The sequence below is a fragment of the Chlorocebus sabaeus genome, chromosome 16, assembly GCF_047675955.1.
Source record: "Chlorocebus sabaeus isolate Y175 chromosome 16, mChlSab1.0.hap1, whole genome shotgun sequence".
Lineage (NCBI taxonomy): Eukaryota > Metazoa > Chordata > Mammalia > Primates > Cercopithecidae > Chlorocebus > Chlorocebus sabaeus.
In genome coordinates, this window is record NC_132919.1 from 62,655,073 (window position 1) to 62,673,058 (window position 17,986).

Consider the following 17,986-nt stretch of genomic DNA (forward strand, 5'->3'; position numbering starts at 1 on the left):
CTCCTAGTTGTTTGTCTAAATGGCTTTCCTAATAAATTTGTGGAAACCAGGGACAATGTTTTGTTCACTGCTATATCTCCACAGCCTTACATGTGATGAAACCAAAGGGTTATTTTTACACTTAATCTATAACACCAGACTCAGAGGAGGTCTGGGAAGAATGGGAAAATGTTTTCCCTCTGCTGTCTGATGCCACCGTTTTTTCTGGCTAATATCTGCAATTTGGAAGGCTACGCACCTCTCTCTATCTGGAAATCTGAATTTTAGTTTTCGTTTTTGTTTCCTTTGTTTTGTTTTTGGGACAGGGTCTGGCTCTAATGCCCAGGCTGGAGTGCAGTGCATGATCTCAACTCGCTGCAACCCTCTACCTCCCACGCTCAAGTGATCCTCCCACCTCAGACTCTCAAGTAACTAGGACTACAGGAACGTGCCACTATACGTGACTAAGTTTTGTACTTTCTGTAGAAATGGGGTTTCGCCATGTTGCCCCGGCTATTTGCAATCTCCGGGGCTCAAGTGATTCGCCCGCTTCAGCCTCTCAAAGTGCTGGGATTACAGGCGTGAGCCACCGCCCCCCGCCTGAATTTTAGTTTTGAAAGCAGGTAAAATAGGCTGCTGCCCTGAGCTAATGCACCCCCTGCCCTGGGCTGGTTGTTTACGCTATCGACACGGTGTTTTTTCCTTAGAAATTGTGCTTAAAGTTATAAAATGCAGCCAGGAGCGGTGGCTTACACCTGTAATCCCAGCACTTTAGGAGACCAAGGTGGGTGGATCACAAGGTCAGGACTTCAAGACCAGCCTGGCCAAGATTGTGAAACCCTGCCTCCACTAAAAACAGAAAAAGTCAGCTGGGCATGGTGGTGGGCACCTGTAATCCCAGCTACTTGGGAGGCTGAGGCAGAGAATTGCTTGACCCGAGGGTGGAGGTTGAAGCAAGCCGAAATCCTGCCACTGCACTCCAGCATGGGTAACACAGTGTGACTCCATGTAAAAAAAAAAAAAAAGTTATAAAATGCAACTATTTGACATAATTAGAGCTTTCAGAAATGACACAGAAGGGAGGGGAAATGCATCTGGTATCATAAAATCACTTTTATTTTTACCACAGCAACATTTCAGTGAACATTTCTTGACTGATTTGGGAGAAAAGATCTGATTTTATGATTCCTCATGCCTTCTCCGAAGGTGAATATACTCTTTCCCAAGGACAGGGAAGGAAGCTGAATCATAAAATCATATGAACATTTTCACAAGAGGATTCCTCTTGAAGCTTCAGGGAAATTGTTTGCAGACAGATGAAAATATGCAGACAGATGAAAAGGGAGAGTAAACATTGAAACTCGAACCTAGACACCCATATGGGTAAAAAAAAGAAAACTGGCAAATGCAAACTCACAGTTGATCTCTCTGTGAAAAGGAATTCAGAGATGTTTGGAGTGCTTAGCCTATGAGGCCAATTCCATGGAAGAATTCTACCTTCTACTTCACAGACAGAACACTGGGCTAGATAGGATGCTTGTCTGGCCCAAAGTGGAATTTCTTACCATCTGTATACTCCCCCAAGACCCACAACAGATGGTTACTGAGTCGAAGCTTGCCACTGATCCTTAGTGATGTCAACAAGCTCATCTCTGGGAGCTGGCACTCCAGAAGCCCAGGTCAAGGGAGCAAGGGAAAGTGGAGATGGGAACAGAGCTCTGACTCCTAGCCCCGTATTTGATACTTACTCCCTTCAAAGTCCTGTTCCTGGACTACAAATTGAGTTCCCAGTTAGAAATCAGAAAACCATGAAATATGAGTTGCATTTCTAAGATGTGCCTGAATTTAGTATGATGTTTAAGAGAAAAGGGCAGTGGCAAGAATGAGGAAAGGACAGATTCTTTTTTTTTTTTTTTTGGATCTAAGAGTGGACTGATGATGCAACTGGCAAGGCACAAGAGGCCTTCTTACAAATCAAACATTGAGACTGAGATTCCTAATGACTAGAGTGAGCTCAAAAGAGAAAGGTGGCTGGGCACAGTGGCTCACACCTGCAATCCCAGAACTTTGGGAGGCCGAGGTGGGCAGATCACTTGAGGTCAGGAGTTTGAGACCAGCCTGGCCAACATGGTGAAACCCCATCTCTCCTAAAAATACAAAAATCAGACAGGTGTGGTGGTGTGCATCTGTAATCCCAGCTCCTGGGGAGGCTAAGGCAGGAGAATCACCTGAACTCGGGAGGCTGAAGTTGCAGTGAGCCAAGATCGCATCATTGCACTCCAGCCTAGGTAACAAGAGCGAGACTCCATCTCGAAAAAAGAAAAAAAAAAAAAGAGAGAGAGAGAGAGAAAGGTGAGCTTGTGGACATACTGGACAAACAGGACATGGGACATGGGGGCCTGAAACACTGTTTTACAGACAGAAGAACACAAAGGGAAATGCAGCCTGCCATTCTGTTACTTCCTTTCTTCTCTATCCCTTCTTCCCTCCCTGGGAAACCACAGTAGCAGAAGTCTCATTCAATCAAATAGCTGTCAATTATATGAGTTGTACTTTTCTCTTCCTCAACAGCAAACTGGCTTTCCTCCTTTTTGTCCTCCTCTTTCTGCCTATAGAGCAATTTCCTCCTGTCCACTTTGCAGGGCCGAAAGCTCAAATACAGTGTTATGGTGATGACACCCACTCCAAGGGCAAAGGTAATAACGACAAAGAGGGCAGAGCTGATTCCTTCATCCAGTCCTGTCCGAGCAGAGAAGACAGAGTTAGGAAGGTCTGAAAGTACGAGGATCACCCACCCCAGCCCACCGGGCCCACTTCTGAGTCTTATTCTTCCCAACCTAGTAGAATCTTTCTTATTTTCATCCTTGGATAAGAATTCCAAACCCCTAAGGAGTTTCCCCTCTCCTGGGCCCGGCAGCAGGGCAGCAAAGTTTACCTTGAACAATGACAGCAACGTCTTTGCTGACAGAGCCCAGCTGGTTAGTGGCTGTGCAGCAGTAGGTTCTGGTGTGGTTCTGGGTTGCATTCTGTGGCACTTCAAGGTCAAAGACCACCCCATTCCAGGTACACACCAAGGCTGGAGCTGGGTTTCCCTTTGGGACGCAGGCAAGCGTGTGTTCCATCCCTTCCAGCCAGGTCTGTTTGCCAGGGCAACTGGATTCCTCTAGCCGTGGCTTGTCTGCAAAACCAGAGTTTCCCAAAGAGCTGAGTTCAGTGCACCACACTCCCTCACTACCTTCACACCCTGCTCTCTCTCCTCACCCAAATGCGGTCCCCTCCACCCAACAGCTTTCCTTACCAAGGGAGCACTAGCAGCTCCCTACTTTGAGGCAACTCTTCTTTCCCATCTTCCCCATGGGCATGGAGTCCCAGATGAAACCTAGGGTATTTTTGTTTGTTTGTTTGTTTGAGACGGAGTCTGGCTCTCTCGCCAAGCTGGAGTGTGTGCAGCGGTGTGATCTCGGCTCACTGTAACCTCCACCTCCTGGGTTCAAGCGATTCTCCTGCCTCAGTCTCCCGAGTAGCTCGGACTACAAGCAGTGCCCCCATGCCCAGCTAATTTTTGTATTTTTAGTAGAGACGGGGTTTCATCATGTTGGCCAGGATGGTCTCTAACTCTTGACCTCGTGATCCACCAGCCTTGGCCTTCCAAAGTGTTGGGATTACAGGCGTGAGCCACCACGCCCAGTCAAAACCTAGGGTGTTTCTATAAAAAAGATTCAGACTAAATGATAACCCTGCTGTGTCCATGGTGGCCCTGTGCCCCTGCTTCCCATCTTTGCTTCTCAGCAGCTAAGGAGCTAGGTAGTGGTGAACTCAAGAGATGAGGATTTTTCTACTTTTCCCTTTTTTTTTTTTTTTTGAGACGAAGTCTCGCTTTGTCACCCAGGCTACAGTGCAGTAGCGTGATCTCGGCATACTACAACCTCCGCCTCCCAGGTTTCAAGCGATTCTCCTGCCTCAGCCTCCTGAGTAGTGGAATTACAGGTGCCTATGACCACACCCGGCTAATATTTGTATTTTTCATAGAGATGGGGTTTCACCATGTTGGTCAGGCTGGTCTGGAACTCCTGACCTCTAGCCATCCAGCCACCTCGGCCTCCCAAAGTGCTGGGATTACAGGCGTGAGCCACTGCGCCCGGCCTATTTTCTCTACTCTTCAAAATAGAAATTTGTAGAGGGAATTTTTGGATATTTCCCTTTTCAGCATAAACTCCCACTATCACTTCCTTTGTTCTCCTCGGCCATCACCCTCAACTAATGTTGCCTGATCACTTTAACCCCTTTCCTTTATGTTCCCAATTTCCCCTCATCTGGTTCCCCACTCACTCTCCCGGGAGTAAGGTAAGCTTGGAGCGCTTTCCTTTTATTCTCTCCTTTGATTTTTTTTTTAAATGAGAAAAATGTGGCAACTCTAATAATGAAGCACTGCTGGCCAAGAAGCTCTCTAGAAATGGGAAAATAATAATCCTTATTTTGACAAGAAAGATCAGGCCCCTACTCACATAGGACATGGAGCTGCATCACAGTGGTTTTCATCAACCACTGACCCTGCACCTCCAAAGAGGCCTCGCAGGAGAAATTTCGGCCATCATCTTCCTCCCTGGCAGTAAGTAGAAGCCAGGCAGGCTCCCCAGGGGCAGGGAGGTCTGGGGCTCCCTGAAGCTGAAGAGTAGGGCTGGGTGATGTTAATACATGCCCTGAGCAGGTCACATTAATGTCGGTCCCTGCCAATGGGTATGATTCTTTTAGCTCCAGGATTGGTGGAGGGAAGCCTGTAAGGAAAGGAAAAGGAGAATCAGACACATTTCTCCAAACTAGCAGACACTTCTGCACTCTTGCTGCTGGCAAAAGCCCTTGGGAAGGCAGACAACAGGGGAAAGACTTTGGATACCATCGCTGCTTCTGTAAAAGCTGAAGGAAAGGATGAGGTGGTTTGGGGATCCGAGAGCTTCTCTTATGCACGCACACATTTAGTTATGCTTCGCTGCAAGGACTGCAAGATGTCTTTTCATCTTACAGCTTTCCTCCTCACCTCAAATAAATGTTCCTAAAGTAGTTCAGGGCATCCACAATCACTCTGTAAGCAGGATAGCCTAAGGAAACTGGGGATGAAGTCTGAAAAGAACTACTGTAGCAATACATGTCCCCAATCTGCCTGCATTTACCAGAGAAAGATGAAGACTCATGTTCACTTGAGAGAGTACCCAGCAAAGGGCAGCAGGGATATCTACAGCCAAATCACTAACCCATTACTGTGTGTTTTCAGTTGCAGAGAACCCGTATGAAAAAGGAAGAGCCAGGTCACTTACTGTAGCTATGCACTAGCTTTCTTGTTTTCTGTTCCATTGGACCCAGAGATGCAAGGCAAGACAGTTCCTGATCACCAGCCTCCATGGCCCGAAAGGTAGCATTGGCCCATGCTGTGTCCCCCTCCCAGGAAAGGAAGGAGCTCAGCTCTTGGTCTTCCAGGAACATATGGAATATAACTTCTTTGGCTGGAAACACCCTAGCCACCTCGCAGCTCATAGTCTCCGCCATCCCAACCTCCAAAAGGGAAGAGACCCAGATATGGGTAGTCTGAGAGAATTCTGCCAAAAAAATGAGGACAAGAAGAGAAAGGAGAAAAGTCATGAGAAATCATACGTCATGCAGGACCCTTCAAGGTGGGAAGGAAGTGGGGTTAAAATGTCTCTCTTCCCCAGGGTGAGCTTAAAGCCCAAGCAAAGGTGGAGCTCAGTTACTCTCACACCCTCACCCTAAACCCCATGAGAACTTAGTCCCAAAGGCCAAGGCAAGATAAGCCCCAGGATTCCTCCTGCACTTGAGTTCTGACTCACCAAAGATCCGGAGTATTTTGATGGGTGAGCTGCCTTGAAAGAGGCTCCCACCTTGCAAACTCAAATCCAATTCTGCACGGCAGGAAAAATTGCACCTGTCATTCTCCCTTTGGGCTCTGACACTGATGATGACCTCAGCTCTTTGGGAGGCCACAGCCAAGCTCATAAAGTTCTTTCTATGCAGTTCTTGGTTACCCTGGAGAAGGGCAAGGGTGAGGCTCTCCAAGGGTGCTACACTGGGCACATGACACTTCACTGTGAAGGCTTCATCCACGGCCACCCAGGCAGGCTGCAGCTCCAGGATCACTTGCTCTGGTGGCTCTTTAAGACAAAAAAGCAGGGCTTGATGAGCATGCCATCCTCCTCTCCAGAAAGAAACGGCATAGGACAGGAAGATGAAGTGATACAAATCACAGAAGGTGACTGCCACCTTAAACCATCTGATCAGCAATGTCAGAATGTCAGCTTTCTGCCATCCCTGCCCTAGATGGGGCGAGTTAGTCTTCTGGCTCTTGTTCTTCCCATCAAAAGTGGCTAAGACCATAGCCAAGAAGAGTGACTGCTGAGGGAGGGTCCCTTGCTTTGACTGTTGCTGCCATTCTGGAAAGCACTGATCTCTTACCAGAGGGGCTTCAGAGGCAAGAGCAGCTTCTGGGGGCTCCTTAGCATCACACAAAATCTATACTCTAGCAGGCCAGGTGCGGTGGCTCACGCCTGTAATCCCAGCACTTTGGGAGGCCAAGACGAGCGGATCACTTGAGGTCAGGAGTTCCAGACCAGCCTGGCCAAGATAGTGAAACCCTGTCTCTACTAAAAGTACAAAAATTAGCCAGGCGTGGTGGCAGGTGCCTGTAATCCCAGCTACTCAGGAGGCTGAGGCAGAGAATTGCTTGAACCCGGGAGGCAGAGGTTGCAGTGAGCCAAGGTTGCACTACTACACTCCAGCCGGGGCAACAGAGCAAGACTCCATCTCAAAACAAACAAACCAAACTATAGTTAACCAAGTTGTGACCCCACAGAGACCATACTTGCTTTCGTGGCCATATCTTTGCCCATGTTATTTGCCCACCTGAAAGGTCTTCCTTACCTGTCCCCTTCAATTCAAACCCTAACCATCCTGGGGGAGGGCAGTCAGGAGCCTCCTCCACCATGGAGCCTTCTCAGGCTGCCCCAGTTCACAAAGACCCTTCTCTCTCCAATCTCTGTTTATTCCAATAGCTTGTAGCAAACAATTCAGCATTAATTTTATACTTTTTTTTTAAGAGATGGGATCCCACTCTGTTGCCCAGGCTGAAGTGCAGTGGTGTGATCATAGATCACTGCAGGCTTGAACTTCTAGGCTCCGAGGATCCTTCCACCTTAGCCTCCCAAGTAGCTGGGACTACAGGTGCACACCACTATGCCTGGTTAACTTTGAAAACTTTTTTTGTAGAGACAGAGGTCTCACTATGTTTCCCAAGCTGGTCTCAAACACCTGGCCTCAAGTGATCCTCCTGCCTTGGCCTCCCAAAGTGCTGGGATTAAAGCACGAGCTACTGTGCCCAGCCTAATCTTATACTTTTTGGTAATTTAACCATAAACATTATTAGCATATGTTTCCTGTATTGAAGATATTTTCAAGCACAGATGTCTGGATGCTCTCTATGGTCTGCTCCTAATTTAAAACTCAGAAGAAAGCCTACATCAAAGGGAAGTAGAAGTGGGCCAGGCTCACTTCTACTTGCTGAACTTGAGGTGGCTCACGCCTGTGGACTTTGGGAGGCCCAGGACTTTGGGAGGCTGAGGCAGATAGATCACTTGAGGTCAGGAGTTCAAGACCAGCCCATCTGTACTAAAAAAATACAAAAATTAGCCAGGAATGGTGGCGGGTGCCTGTAGTCCCAGCTACTGGGGAGGCTGAGGCAGGAGAATTGCTTGAATCCACGAGGTGGAGGCTGCAATAAGCTGGGATCACACCACTGCACTCCAGCCTGAGCGATAGAGCAAGATTCCGTCTCAAAAATAATAATAATAATAATAAAGGTGATTGGATCTAGAATCCTTACAGTATGACAGAAATCTTTATTAAGGGCCTTAATTATCTCCCCTAATTAGAAACATTTGTCCCGTCCTTCCCTAAATAAGACATGTTCATGTTTCCCCATTCCTCCTTTCCATCCCCCTGCCCCCAGCCCTTAGCCCTACTCACGATACACAGTGATGCCAAGGCTTGTGTCCTTTTGAATCCCTGCACAAGAGAAGAAGCACTGCAGGATGGAATTCTCTGTTACATCCTCCAGAAGAAACTCTTTCCACTGAGGCCCTTTGCCCACCTGAGTTTTCTTTAAGAAGGTCTCAATTCCACTGGGTCCTGGGTCTGGGCAAGTAGTGCTGCAGTTGACCACTAGGGACTGTCCAAACTCCACCAGGGCCTGATTTGGCCAAACAGAAACCTCAAACAACTCTTCCGCGACCCCTGAAATATGAACCACATATGCCAATGACTCTGGTGAGGACCACGAGACCCAAACAAAATACAGAACCTATTCTATCTAGTTCTAGGTTAGAGAACAGGAAATCTGCCCTGAACAAAAAGGTTCAGAGGACCAGACAGGACAAAAGACCTGTAATTGGCTGGGCGCGGTGGCTCACACCTGTAATCCCAGCAGTTTGGGAGGCCAAGGTGGGTGGATCACCTGAGGTCAGAAGTTTGAGACCAGCCTGACCAACATGGAGAAACCCCATCTCTATTAAAAACACAAAATTAGCCGGGCGTGGTGATGTGTGCCTGTAATTCCAGCTACTTGGGAAGATGAGGCAGGAGAATTGCTTGAACCCGGGAGGCAGAGGTTGCAGTGAGCTGAGATTGTGCCATTGCACTCCAGCCTGGGCAACAAGAGCGAAACTCCACCTCAAAAACAAAAACAAACAAACAAACAAAAAAACCTGTAATTAACAAGTTAGTTCTGATTCCTCCACTATTCTCTCCACCTATCTTCTTTCTTGAGAACTTGAATTCTCTGTTAACATCACCATGGAAATTATGGAGTTGCTAAAAAAATTATGCCCAGGAAACCAACATCTTCCTAAACTTTCAGAATTCTTGAAAGCATCCCAGGATAGGCTGCTGCGGACCCTCACAGGATTCGAACTTCATTACTTATCCCTCAAAGCAGTGCCTCCCTCAAATTATGGCTAAGGATTCCCTTCGCCAGAATCACCCTGAATGCTTGTAAACTGCAGATTCCAACTCCATCTCAGAGTGCATGGTTTCAAACCTGTGAAGGTGGGACCTGAAAATACGCTAGGGAATAAAACAAGCCTGCCGGGGACCCTTATGCACACCAAATTCTCAGACCCATAGGTCTGCAGGCGACTCCCGGGTCACTCATTTCCCATGCCTTTTCTTTATGCCTCTTCTCAGAGTGAGGCCATTCTGTTTTGATTTGGTGCTGAGAGAATAGATGTTTTGGATGCCTACAAATTTTGTCTGTTCTAGAAATCTTCTCTGATGCAGTGGGAGATGTCAGATACATTTTTATTTTATTTTATTTTATTTTATTTTATTTTATTTTATTTTATTTTATTTTATTTTTGAGACAGAGTTTCACTCTTTTTGCCCAGGCTGGAGTGCAATGGTGCAATCTCAGCTCACTGCAACCTCCGCCTCCCATGTTCAAGCGATTCTCCTGCCTCAGCCTCCCAAGTAGCTGGGATTACAGGCATGTGCCACCATGCCCAGCTAATTTTGTATTTTTAGTAGAGACGGGGTTTCACCATGTTGACCAGGCTGGTCTCCTGACCTCAGGTGATCCGCCAGCCTCAGCCTCCCAAAGTGCTGGGATTATAGGCATGAGCCACTGTGCCCGGCCAAGCCACCGTGCCTGGCCTCAGATGGATTTTAGATGCCTGATGTAAGTAAAGGGCACAGAGACTTCAGGAAGTCCTGAAGGCTTCTCTACAGGTCCCTTTTAGCTAGTCCATGTCTACCATCTACTTCACCTCCCAATACCAGTCCCCTCTGGGAATACACAGCTCTTGTAGCAGTGTTACCTGCTAAGGCCCCTGTTCCTTTCCTGTCATCAGGAGAACTCACTTTTTGTACCTGAGCTATGGGTCCTGTCCTACCAAGAGCCTATTATAGTTCATCATGACACAAATGGTGGCAACAAAGAAGTAAAAACATTCTCAAGAGGAGAAATACAGGGCAGTCCTGGGGCAGTAAGGAACCAAGCAGAGAAGGCATGTTTCCTAGGGAGAGTCCTCTCTGATAGTCTATTAACTTGGGTTATCCCAGTTACAAGCCAGAGACCCTAAGGATTCTGTATCCTAGTGATCCAAGAGATAGGAATATTTCCCCCGGGTCCAGATGAATGAACACTGAAGTGTCACCCCACTTAGGACTCCCCACCTCCTTCCTCACTGACCAGCTAGCTACCTGTGTCCTGGCACATACTGGTTTAAAATGCTTTCCCAAATAGCCTCACCTGGGCAAAGGATCAAGGCCAGCAGGGCCCAGACACCAAACAGAAGCATTTTCATCCTGATGAGAATGGCCAAAGGCTGGAGAGAAAAAGACAGCAATGCTGGAGAAAGTGACCAAAAATACATATATAAGGAAAATTATTTCTTTGATATTAAAAGTCAGTCCCTTTCCTGAAATCTCGCTAGTCTAGAAAAATTACAGCAAAAACATCAGCAGTGAAGGTGTACTAAAAGAATGTCTTGGGCTTGGCATGGTGGCTCATGCCTGTAATCCCAACACTTTGGGAGGCTGAGGCAGGAAGATCATGAGGTCAGGAGATCGAGATCATCCTGGCTAACACGGTGAAACCCTGTCTCTATTAAAAATACAAAAAATTAGCCCGGTATGTTGGCAGGAGCCTGTAGTCCCAGCTACTCGGGAGGCTGAGGCAGGAGAATGGCATGAACCCAGGAGGCGGAGCTTGCAGTGAGCTGAGGTTGTGTCACTGCACTCCAGCCTGGGCGACAGAGTGAGATTCCATCTCAAAAAAAAAAAAAAAAAAAAAAGGCCGGGGGCGGTGGCTCACGCCTGTAATCCCAGCACTTTGGGAGGCTGAGGCAGGTGGATCACGAGGTCAGGAGATCGAGACCATCCTGGCTAACATGGTGAAACCCCATCTCTACTAAAAATACAAAAAACTAGCCGGGCATGGTGGCGGGCGCCTGTAATCCCAGCTACTCGGAGGCTGAGGCGGGAGAATGGCGTAAACCCAGGAGGCGGAGCTTGCAGTGAGCCGAGATCGCGCCACTGCACTCCAGCCTGGGCGACACAGTGAGACTCCGTCTCAAAAAAAAAAAAAAAGAATGTCCTATATTATATCTATTTATTTCAGTTTGGCTTATGTGCATAGCAAAAACACGGGGGAAAATATGAAAAAAGATGAGGCAATATTATCGAGACTCCTGTGTAAGTTGTATTCTACTTACCTTTTTACTAGTTTGCCTCCATCTATTAGACTGAGTCAATAGAAGAGTGCTGGCATGAAAACATGAAAAACTGAGTTTAGGCTGGGCACAATGGTTTACACCTATAATCCCAACACTTTGAGAGGCCGAGGCGGGTGGATCACCTGAGGTCAGGAGTTCCAGACCAGCCTGGCCAACATGGAGAAATCCGTCTCTACTAAAAAAATACAAAATTAGTTGGGCGTGGTGGCAAGTGCCTATAATCCCAGCTACTCAGGAGGCCGAGGCAGGAGAATCACTTGAACCCAGAAGCCAGAGGTTGCGGTGAGCCGAGATCATGCCACTGCACTCCAGCCTGGGTGACAGAGCAAGCCTCCTTCTCAAAAAAATAAAACAAAAAACTCATTCAAGCTAATTTCTTCTAAGAAAGGCTTCTTGACTAGCCTTATCGCACTTCACAGTCCCTTATTTGTTATACATGATCTCTATCTCACTTTATGCCAAACAAGATTTCTGAAGTTGCAAAGTGAACTAATGTTCACTTTGGTGAATTATTTCAGTGATGTAATCATCACTGTACTAGAAATTCCTTGAGGATAAGAGGCTGTAATGTACTTATCTTGTATCTCCAGCACCTAGCACAGAGCCTATGATATTGTGGACTACAATGAAGGACTACCCTCCAATTTTGTATTGAATTTTCATACAGTGGGTTTGGAACAGGTCTAACTCCACTTCTATGCTGGTCTGAAAGAGTTTTTTCTGCTTTTTTTTTTTAAATACAGGGATAACAGGTGTATGAAAATTTGTACTCCCAAGTGAAGGTTACCCTTCAAAATAACCACTTTGGAATGCTATCATCTTATTCCAGTGATGACACAATTATTCAAAACCTTTTTTGAAATTATTTATTTATATATTGAGACAGGGTCTTGCTTTGTTGCCCAGGCTGAAGTGCAGTAGTGTGATCATAGCTCGCTGCAGCCTCAAATTCCTGGGCTCAAGCAATCCTCCCACCTCAGCCTCTTGAGTACCAGGGACTACAGGCACATACCACCACACCCAGATGATTTTTTTATTAACTGTTTTTGTAGAGACAGGGATCTCACTATGTTGCCCAGGCTAATCCTGAGCTCCTGGCCTCCAGTGATCCTCACACCTAAGCCTCCCAAGGTGCTGGGATTATAGGCATAAGCCACCATGCCCAGTCTGAAAGTAATTTAGAACTGGCTTTTAAGCCATATAAGAAAAATCAAGCTGGGAGCAGTGACTCATGCCTATAATCTCAGGATTCCAGGACACCAAGGTGGGAGGATTGCTTGAGCCCACGGGTTTGAGACCAACCTAGGCAACATAGCAAGACCCCTGTCTCTACAAAAACATTTAAAAATTAGCCAGGTGTGATTATGCTCACCTGTAGTCCTAGCTACCTGGGATGCTGAGGTGGGAGGATCACTTGAGCCAGTTTGAGGTTTCTGTGAGCCATGACCATACCACTGTACTCCAGTCTGGGCAACAGAGCAAGACCTTGCCATAAATAAATAAATAAGTAAAAAAATAAATAAATAAAGCAAGCTCTCCTCTTTGTTACTGAACCAAACCAGGTCTACCTGTCCACATGCAATGTAAAGCGAAACACTGAAGCACCAGATTTTTGTAGAGATAAAAGTCTATTTCAAGGTGGCTGAGCGAGAAGACAGGCTCAAATGTCTCTTCAATCTGGAGCCTGGAACAAATTTTAAGTGTGAGGGAGGACACAGGTATAGGTGGAAGTACTGGAAGGACAGATTTTGATCTGAAGGACTTCAAACAGTACCATTTATGGTAAGATATGGTAAAGGGTCTTATACCCAGACATTCCTGGGCTTGGACCCGTTGCTTTTGTTTCAAAAGTGTTCCCGTGCTCGACTTCCAGCCACATCCCAATCTTTTGGTTCTGCCGAAGGGCAAGACTTTAGTTCCAGGGTTATTTGAGGTCAAAGTCTCCCTTTCTGCACATGCTCTGACTGTATGACTTGCAACTTCTTGGCTCTGGGCCTGTAAAATAACTTGATACCCTGCTATCAGCGGGGTAGAATCAGTTAGAACTGATCCAGCAATTACACTCCAATGTGTAGATCTTGTGATGTTTAAGTCTATAACATGAATCCAGATTATTTGTGCTTTGATGGGGCCACAGTGTCACAAATAATTCCCCTTAGAGATTAATCCAAAAACTCCTTCTGTTTTACTCATCTCTCTGTAGCTTGCTGATGTTACCTTCTTTTTTTCTTTGAGATGGAGTCTCGCTCCGTCGCTCAGGCTGGAATGCAGTGGCACGATTTCCGCTCACTGCAAGCTCCGCCTCCTGGGTTCACGCCATTCTCCTGCTTCAGTCTCCTGAGTAGCTGAGACTACAGGCACCCGCCACCACGCCCGGCTAATTTTTTATATTTTTAGTAGAGACAGGGTTTCACTGTGTTCACCAAGGTGGTTTCGATCTCCTGACTTCGTGATCTGTCCATCTGCCTTGGCTTCCCAAAGTGCTCAGATTATAGGCATGAGCCACCGCGTCTGGCCTTTTTTGTTTGTTTGTTTGTTTGTTTTTCTGAAATGGGGTCTCACTCAGTCACCCAGGCTGGAGTGCAGTGGTGTGATCATAGCTCACTGCAGCCTCAGACTCCTGGGTTCAAGCAATCCTCCCATCTAGGCATTCCAAAGTGCTGGGATTACAGGTGTGAGCCACTGCACGTGACCTGATGTTACCTTCTTCTGCATAGCCTGGCACTGCTGTCAATTTTTTTTTTTTTTTTTGAGACAGAGTCTCGCTCTGTTGCCCAGACTGGAGTGCAGTGGTGCAATCTCGGCTCACTGCAACCTCCACCTCCCTGGTTGAAGCATTCTCCTGCCCCAGCCTCCTGAGGAGCTGGGACTACAGGCATGTGCCACCTGGCCTGGCTAATTTTTTGTATTTTTAGAGAGATGGGGTTTCCCTGTGTTAGCCAGGATTGTCTCGATTTCCTGACCTCATGATCTGCCCGCCTCAGCCTCCCAAAGTGCTGGGATGACGGGCGTGAGCCACTGCGCCTGGCCTCACTGCTGTCTATTTATCTCATAGACTATGCTCTGCTCTTAGAGTCTTAGCAAAAAAACAAAAAATGAAAAAAAAAAACTTCCTATTGCTCATTACTATAAGCCAAGCTAATAGATTTTTCTTTGTAGTTGCTACTAGTACTCTCTCTATGCCCACAAACAGTCTTAAGAAAACCGTCCTGGGCAAGTTTTTGTTTTCATACCCATAGACAGACACGTACTTTGTTCTTTGTTGTTTCATGCCCTGCCCTCACTGCACTATCCCCACAGCTCCAATCTTGCATCCTTGTTTTCACGTAGCAGGTTCTGAAACACAAGATTCTGTATTTATCTTGCTAAGGAGAAAGAAAGCAGTAACCCCAAGGAGAAATTATTTTTAATTTCTTTTAGAATTCCTTTTGCTTATTCTGTGGATTATATCCCAAATTAGAGGTTTAAACTGAGGCCAGGCACAGTAACTCGCACCTGTAATCCCAGCACTTCAGGAGGCAGAGGCGGGTGGATCACCCGAAGTCAGGAGTTCAAGACCAGCCTGGACAACATGGTGAAACCCTGTCTCTACTAAAAATACAAAAATTAGCTGGACGTGGTGGTGGGCATCTGTAATCCCAACTATTCGGGAGGCTGAAGCAGGAGAATTGTTTGAACCTGGGAGGTAGAGGTAGAAGTGAGCCAAGATTGCGCCATTGCACTCTATCTCAAAAAAAGAAAAAAAAAAAAAAAGGGTTAAACTGTCTGAAAGTTTTGTCCTGCACTCCAGCCACTGGGAGGTCTGTTGCAGGAGAGGGGTAGGCAGTGAGGGGAGGGTGGGGATGCATGCTGTTGGATTGCTCTGGCTGCAGGATGTGAACTAAACTTTGCCTCCAAGTTTGGGATTCTCGCCTTCCATTCATAGTCAATGGTTTCTTGCTGCCTTTCCTTCCTTCTTTCTTCCTTTCCTTCCCTCCTTCCCTCCCTGCCTCCTTCCTTTCCCTCCCTCCTTCTCTCCCTGCCTTCTTCCTTTCCCTCCCTCCCTCCTTCCTTCCCTTCCTCCTCCTTTTTCTTTCTTGCCTTCCATTCATATTCAAGGGTTTCTTGCTGATTTGTCTTTTCTTTCTTTCTTTCTTTCTTTCTTTCTTTCTTTCTTTCTTTCTTTCTTTTTTTTTTTTTTTTTGAGACGGAGTTTCGCTCTTGTTGACCAGACTGGAGTGAAATGGCCCGATCTCCGCTCACTGCAACTTCCACCTCCTGGGTTCAAGCGATTCTCCTATCTCAGCCTCCCAAGTAGTTGGGATTACAGGCGGGCACTACCTCGCCCGGCTAATTTTTGTACTTCTGGTAGAGATGGGGTTTCACCATGTTGGCCAGGTTGGTCTGGAACTTCTGACCTCAAGTGATCTGCCCACCTTGGCCTCCCAAAGTGCTGGCATTACAGGTGTGAGCTACCCTGCTCAGCCGCTGTTTCTTATAAATGTAAGTCACACTGGGCCTTTGCACTCTCTCCTCCATCTGCCTAGAATTCTTTTCCTCCTCCCTAAACACTCCTCTATCCAGTTCAGTATCTCTGCCATGCGGCCTGAGTTGACCACGGGCTTCCCAGCCCTCCCTGCCCACGCCCCCCACCGCAGCGCCCCCTGCACGCCTACCGCTTTCCCTTCCGCAGCACTATCGCCTTCTAACACCCAACCGATGAGGCCTGAAATCAGCGGCTCTATCTCCCCTGGACTGTAAGTACTGGGAAGGCAGGGCCCTTGGTTTTACTCACTTATGGATCCCAAGCACCTGGAACGTTACAGGCGTTCAACGACCATGAAGGAACAAGTGAATGCACGAACGCACTACATAGACGGGTACCAATCCTCGTGTGAGGGCCGCTGCCCCCCGCGTGGATACCGGGCACCAGGCCAGATCTTGCTGGGAAGGGGTCTCGGGTCCAGCGGGGAGAGGGGCGGGGACACCTCGTGGCCACCAAGGCTATTCCTGGCGGACGATCCCTAACACACGTGAGAACCCGTTCAAAAAGCACTTCCACCCGGCTCCTCTGGGCTTCCGGCGACAGCCAAGGAAAACATGACCGAAATCCTCACCGGGTCGCGGCCGCTCGCTCGCACGCCCCTCACCCTGCAGCTCCTCACGGCTTTGGCCTCCGCTCCTAGGCCTCCGCTCCTCGGCCTCGCCCGCTCAGCTATCAGGCGCCAGCCAAGCTCTCAGACCGTTTGGTCTGCACCGCCAGGCGGGGGCGCGCGAGGGTGCGGCCGGAGAGCGGATTTTCCTGATCTGCCTAGAAACTCCTGACGTCCACGCGAAAGCTCAGCAGGGTTGGCTGAGATGAGAGGGGCGGGCAGGTAGCTACAACGACGGGAGGGGAGCGCCGGGAAGATGAGGTTGGGGAAGGCTGAATCCTGTGGGGCAGAAAGCGCGTGTTTGGCGCCGCATAACCACTTTTGAATAACGCAATATGGAAACAAAAGGAAAGGGATCGTTGTGGCAAAGCGCTGTTGTATGAGGAAAACAAGAGGTTGTCCTCCCCTGTGGCTGTTGTTTTCGTGGTGCGGCCCGGACAGGTGAGCCGGCCCGCGCCTCAGAGAGTTGCGCGCGAAGCCACGTTCCCGCCTTGGACATCGTGGCTCGCTTGGCGGAGCTTGGGGCCTCTGCTGGCTGCGCCCTGGCGGGCTGGGAGATGTGTTTGGCAGAGTTTTGACAATGGATAATTTGCAAAAAGGCTTGTTTTTTGTTTTGAGACGGAGTCTCGCTCTGTCGCCAGGCTGGCGTGCAGTGGCGCGATCTCAGCCCACTGCAACCTCCGCCTCCCGGGTTCAAGCGATTACTCCTGCCTCAGCCTCGTGAGTAGACTACAGGCGCCCGCCACCACGCCCGGCTAATTTTGTATTTTTAGTAGAGACGGAGTTTTACCTTGTTGGCCAGGCTGGTCTCAAACTCCTGACTTCAGGTGATCCGCCCTTCCAAAGTACTGGGATTACCGCATGAGCCACCACCCCCAGCCTTTTTTTCTTTTCTTTTCTTTTTTGCTCACCCTTCTGCGTTTCCATACCTTCCCTCCACTTCTTCACTTACAAATAACACACTTGAGCCCCCAGCGTCCCTTGCTTGCTTGCCGCCCGATGTGCCTGCGCCCCCTCTCACCCGCGCCGGGAGCTGTGGATCCAGTGGCAAAAATGGGGTAAGGGAGGAAATAGCCCTCCGTTGCATCTCTGCCAGGGACCCCCTTCCTCAGCTTCAATGCCAAACGTCTTCCTGGAGGGAAGCCTCTGGAGGTCAGTTCTCAAGCGTTCACCCTGACACCGCATTGAGCTGTTCCCATCTGGTTTCCTGTTGGACCTCTGGCTCTCCCTCAATCCTTGGCCTGACCGCGAGCCACGGGCCGAGTTTCTTGGTGCAGTGAAATGTGAGGATTTGGGTTGTTATTATTATTATTATTATTTCAGGAGAACAATTATGTGCCTCAACCATCGAATATAGGCACACTCCAGGGAGCCGCTGTTACCCGCATTTTATGGATCGGGTAACAGACTTGGAGAGGCCTCACTCTTGGGGACATGGGGGTGGCAGGCAGGGGAATTATTAATATTACTGGCAATTTTAGCATCCAGTGTGCGTTCCGAGAACTATTTCTTGCCCTGCAAGAATCTTTCATCAACCCGCATCTTTCTTTTTATACTCTGAGCAAGTGGCTTCTTGGGCTAAGG

At 48.0% G+C, this 17,986-nt stretch overlaps 1 protein-coding gene across 1 annotated transcript; it reads right to left on the minus strand.

Annotated features, from left to right (window-relative positions):
• Positions 1-1,072: 1,072 nt before the first annotated feature.
• On the minus strand, positions 1,073-16,499 carry LOC103243216 (intercellular adhesion molecule 5). The gene is made up of 8 exons (XM_008012126.3): positions 16,367-16,499; positions 10,286-10,361; positions 8,008-8,274; positions 5,820-6,140; positions 5,292-5,570; positions 4,485-4,754; positions 2,915-3,157; positions 1,073-2,718 (listed from the first exon to the last, which is right to left on the minus strand). The coding sequence occupies exons 2-8, from the start codon at positions 10,338-10,340 to the stop codon at positions 2,495-2,497; spliced, it is 1,659 nt and encodes a 552-aa protein (XP_008010317.2). The 5' UTR covers positions 10,341-10,361; positions 16,367-16,499; the 3' UTR covers positions 1,073-2,494.
• Between the last annotated feature and the right edge of the window lie 1,487 nt (positions 16,500-17,986).

What these genes read in the sequence shown, in the direction of transcription:
- LOC103243216 (XM_008012126.3), bottom strand. Translation starts at nt 10,340, where the DNA reads ATGAAAATGCTTCTGTTTGGTGTCTGGGCCCTGCTGGCCTTGATCCTT. An exon ending in CCTTGGCATCACTGTGTATC is followed by an intron (nt 6,141 to 8,007) that starts GTGAGTAGGGCT and finishes TTTGTCTTAAAG; the next exon opens with AGCCACCAGAGCAAGTGATC. An exon ending in AAAGCTAGTGCATAGCTACA is followed by an intron (nt 4,755 to 5,291) that starts GTAAGTGACCTG and finishes CTTTCCTTACAG; the next exon opens with GCTTCCCTCCACCAATCCTG.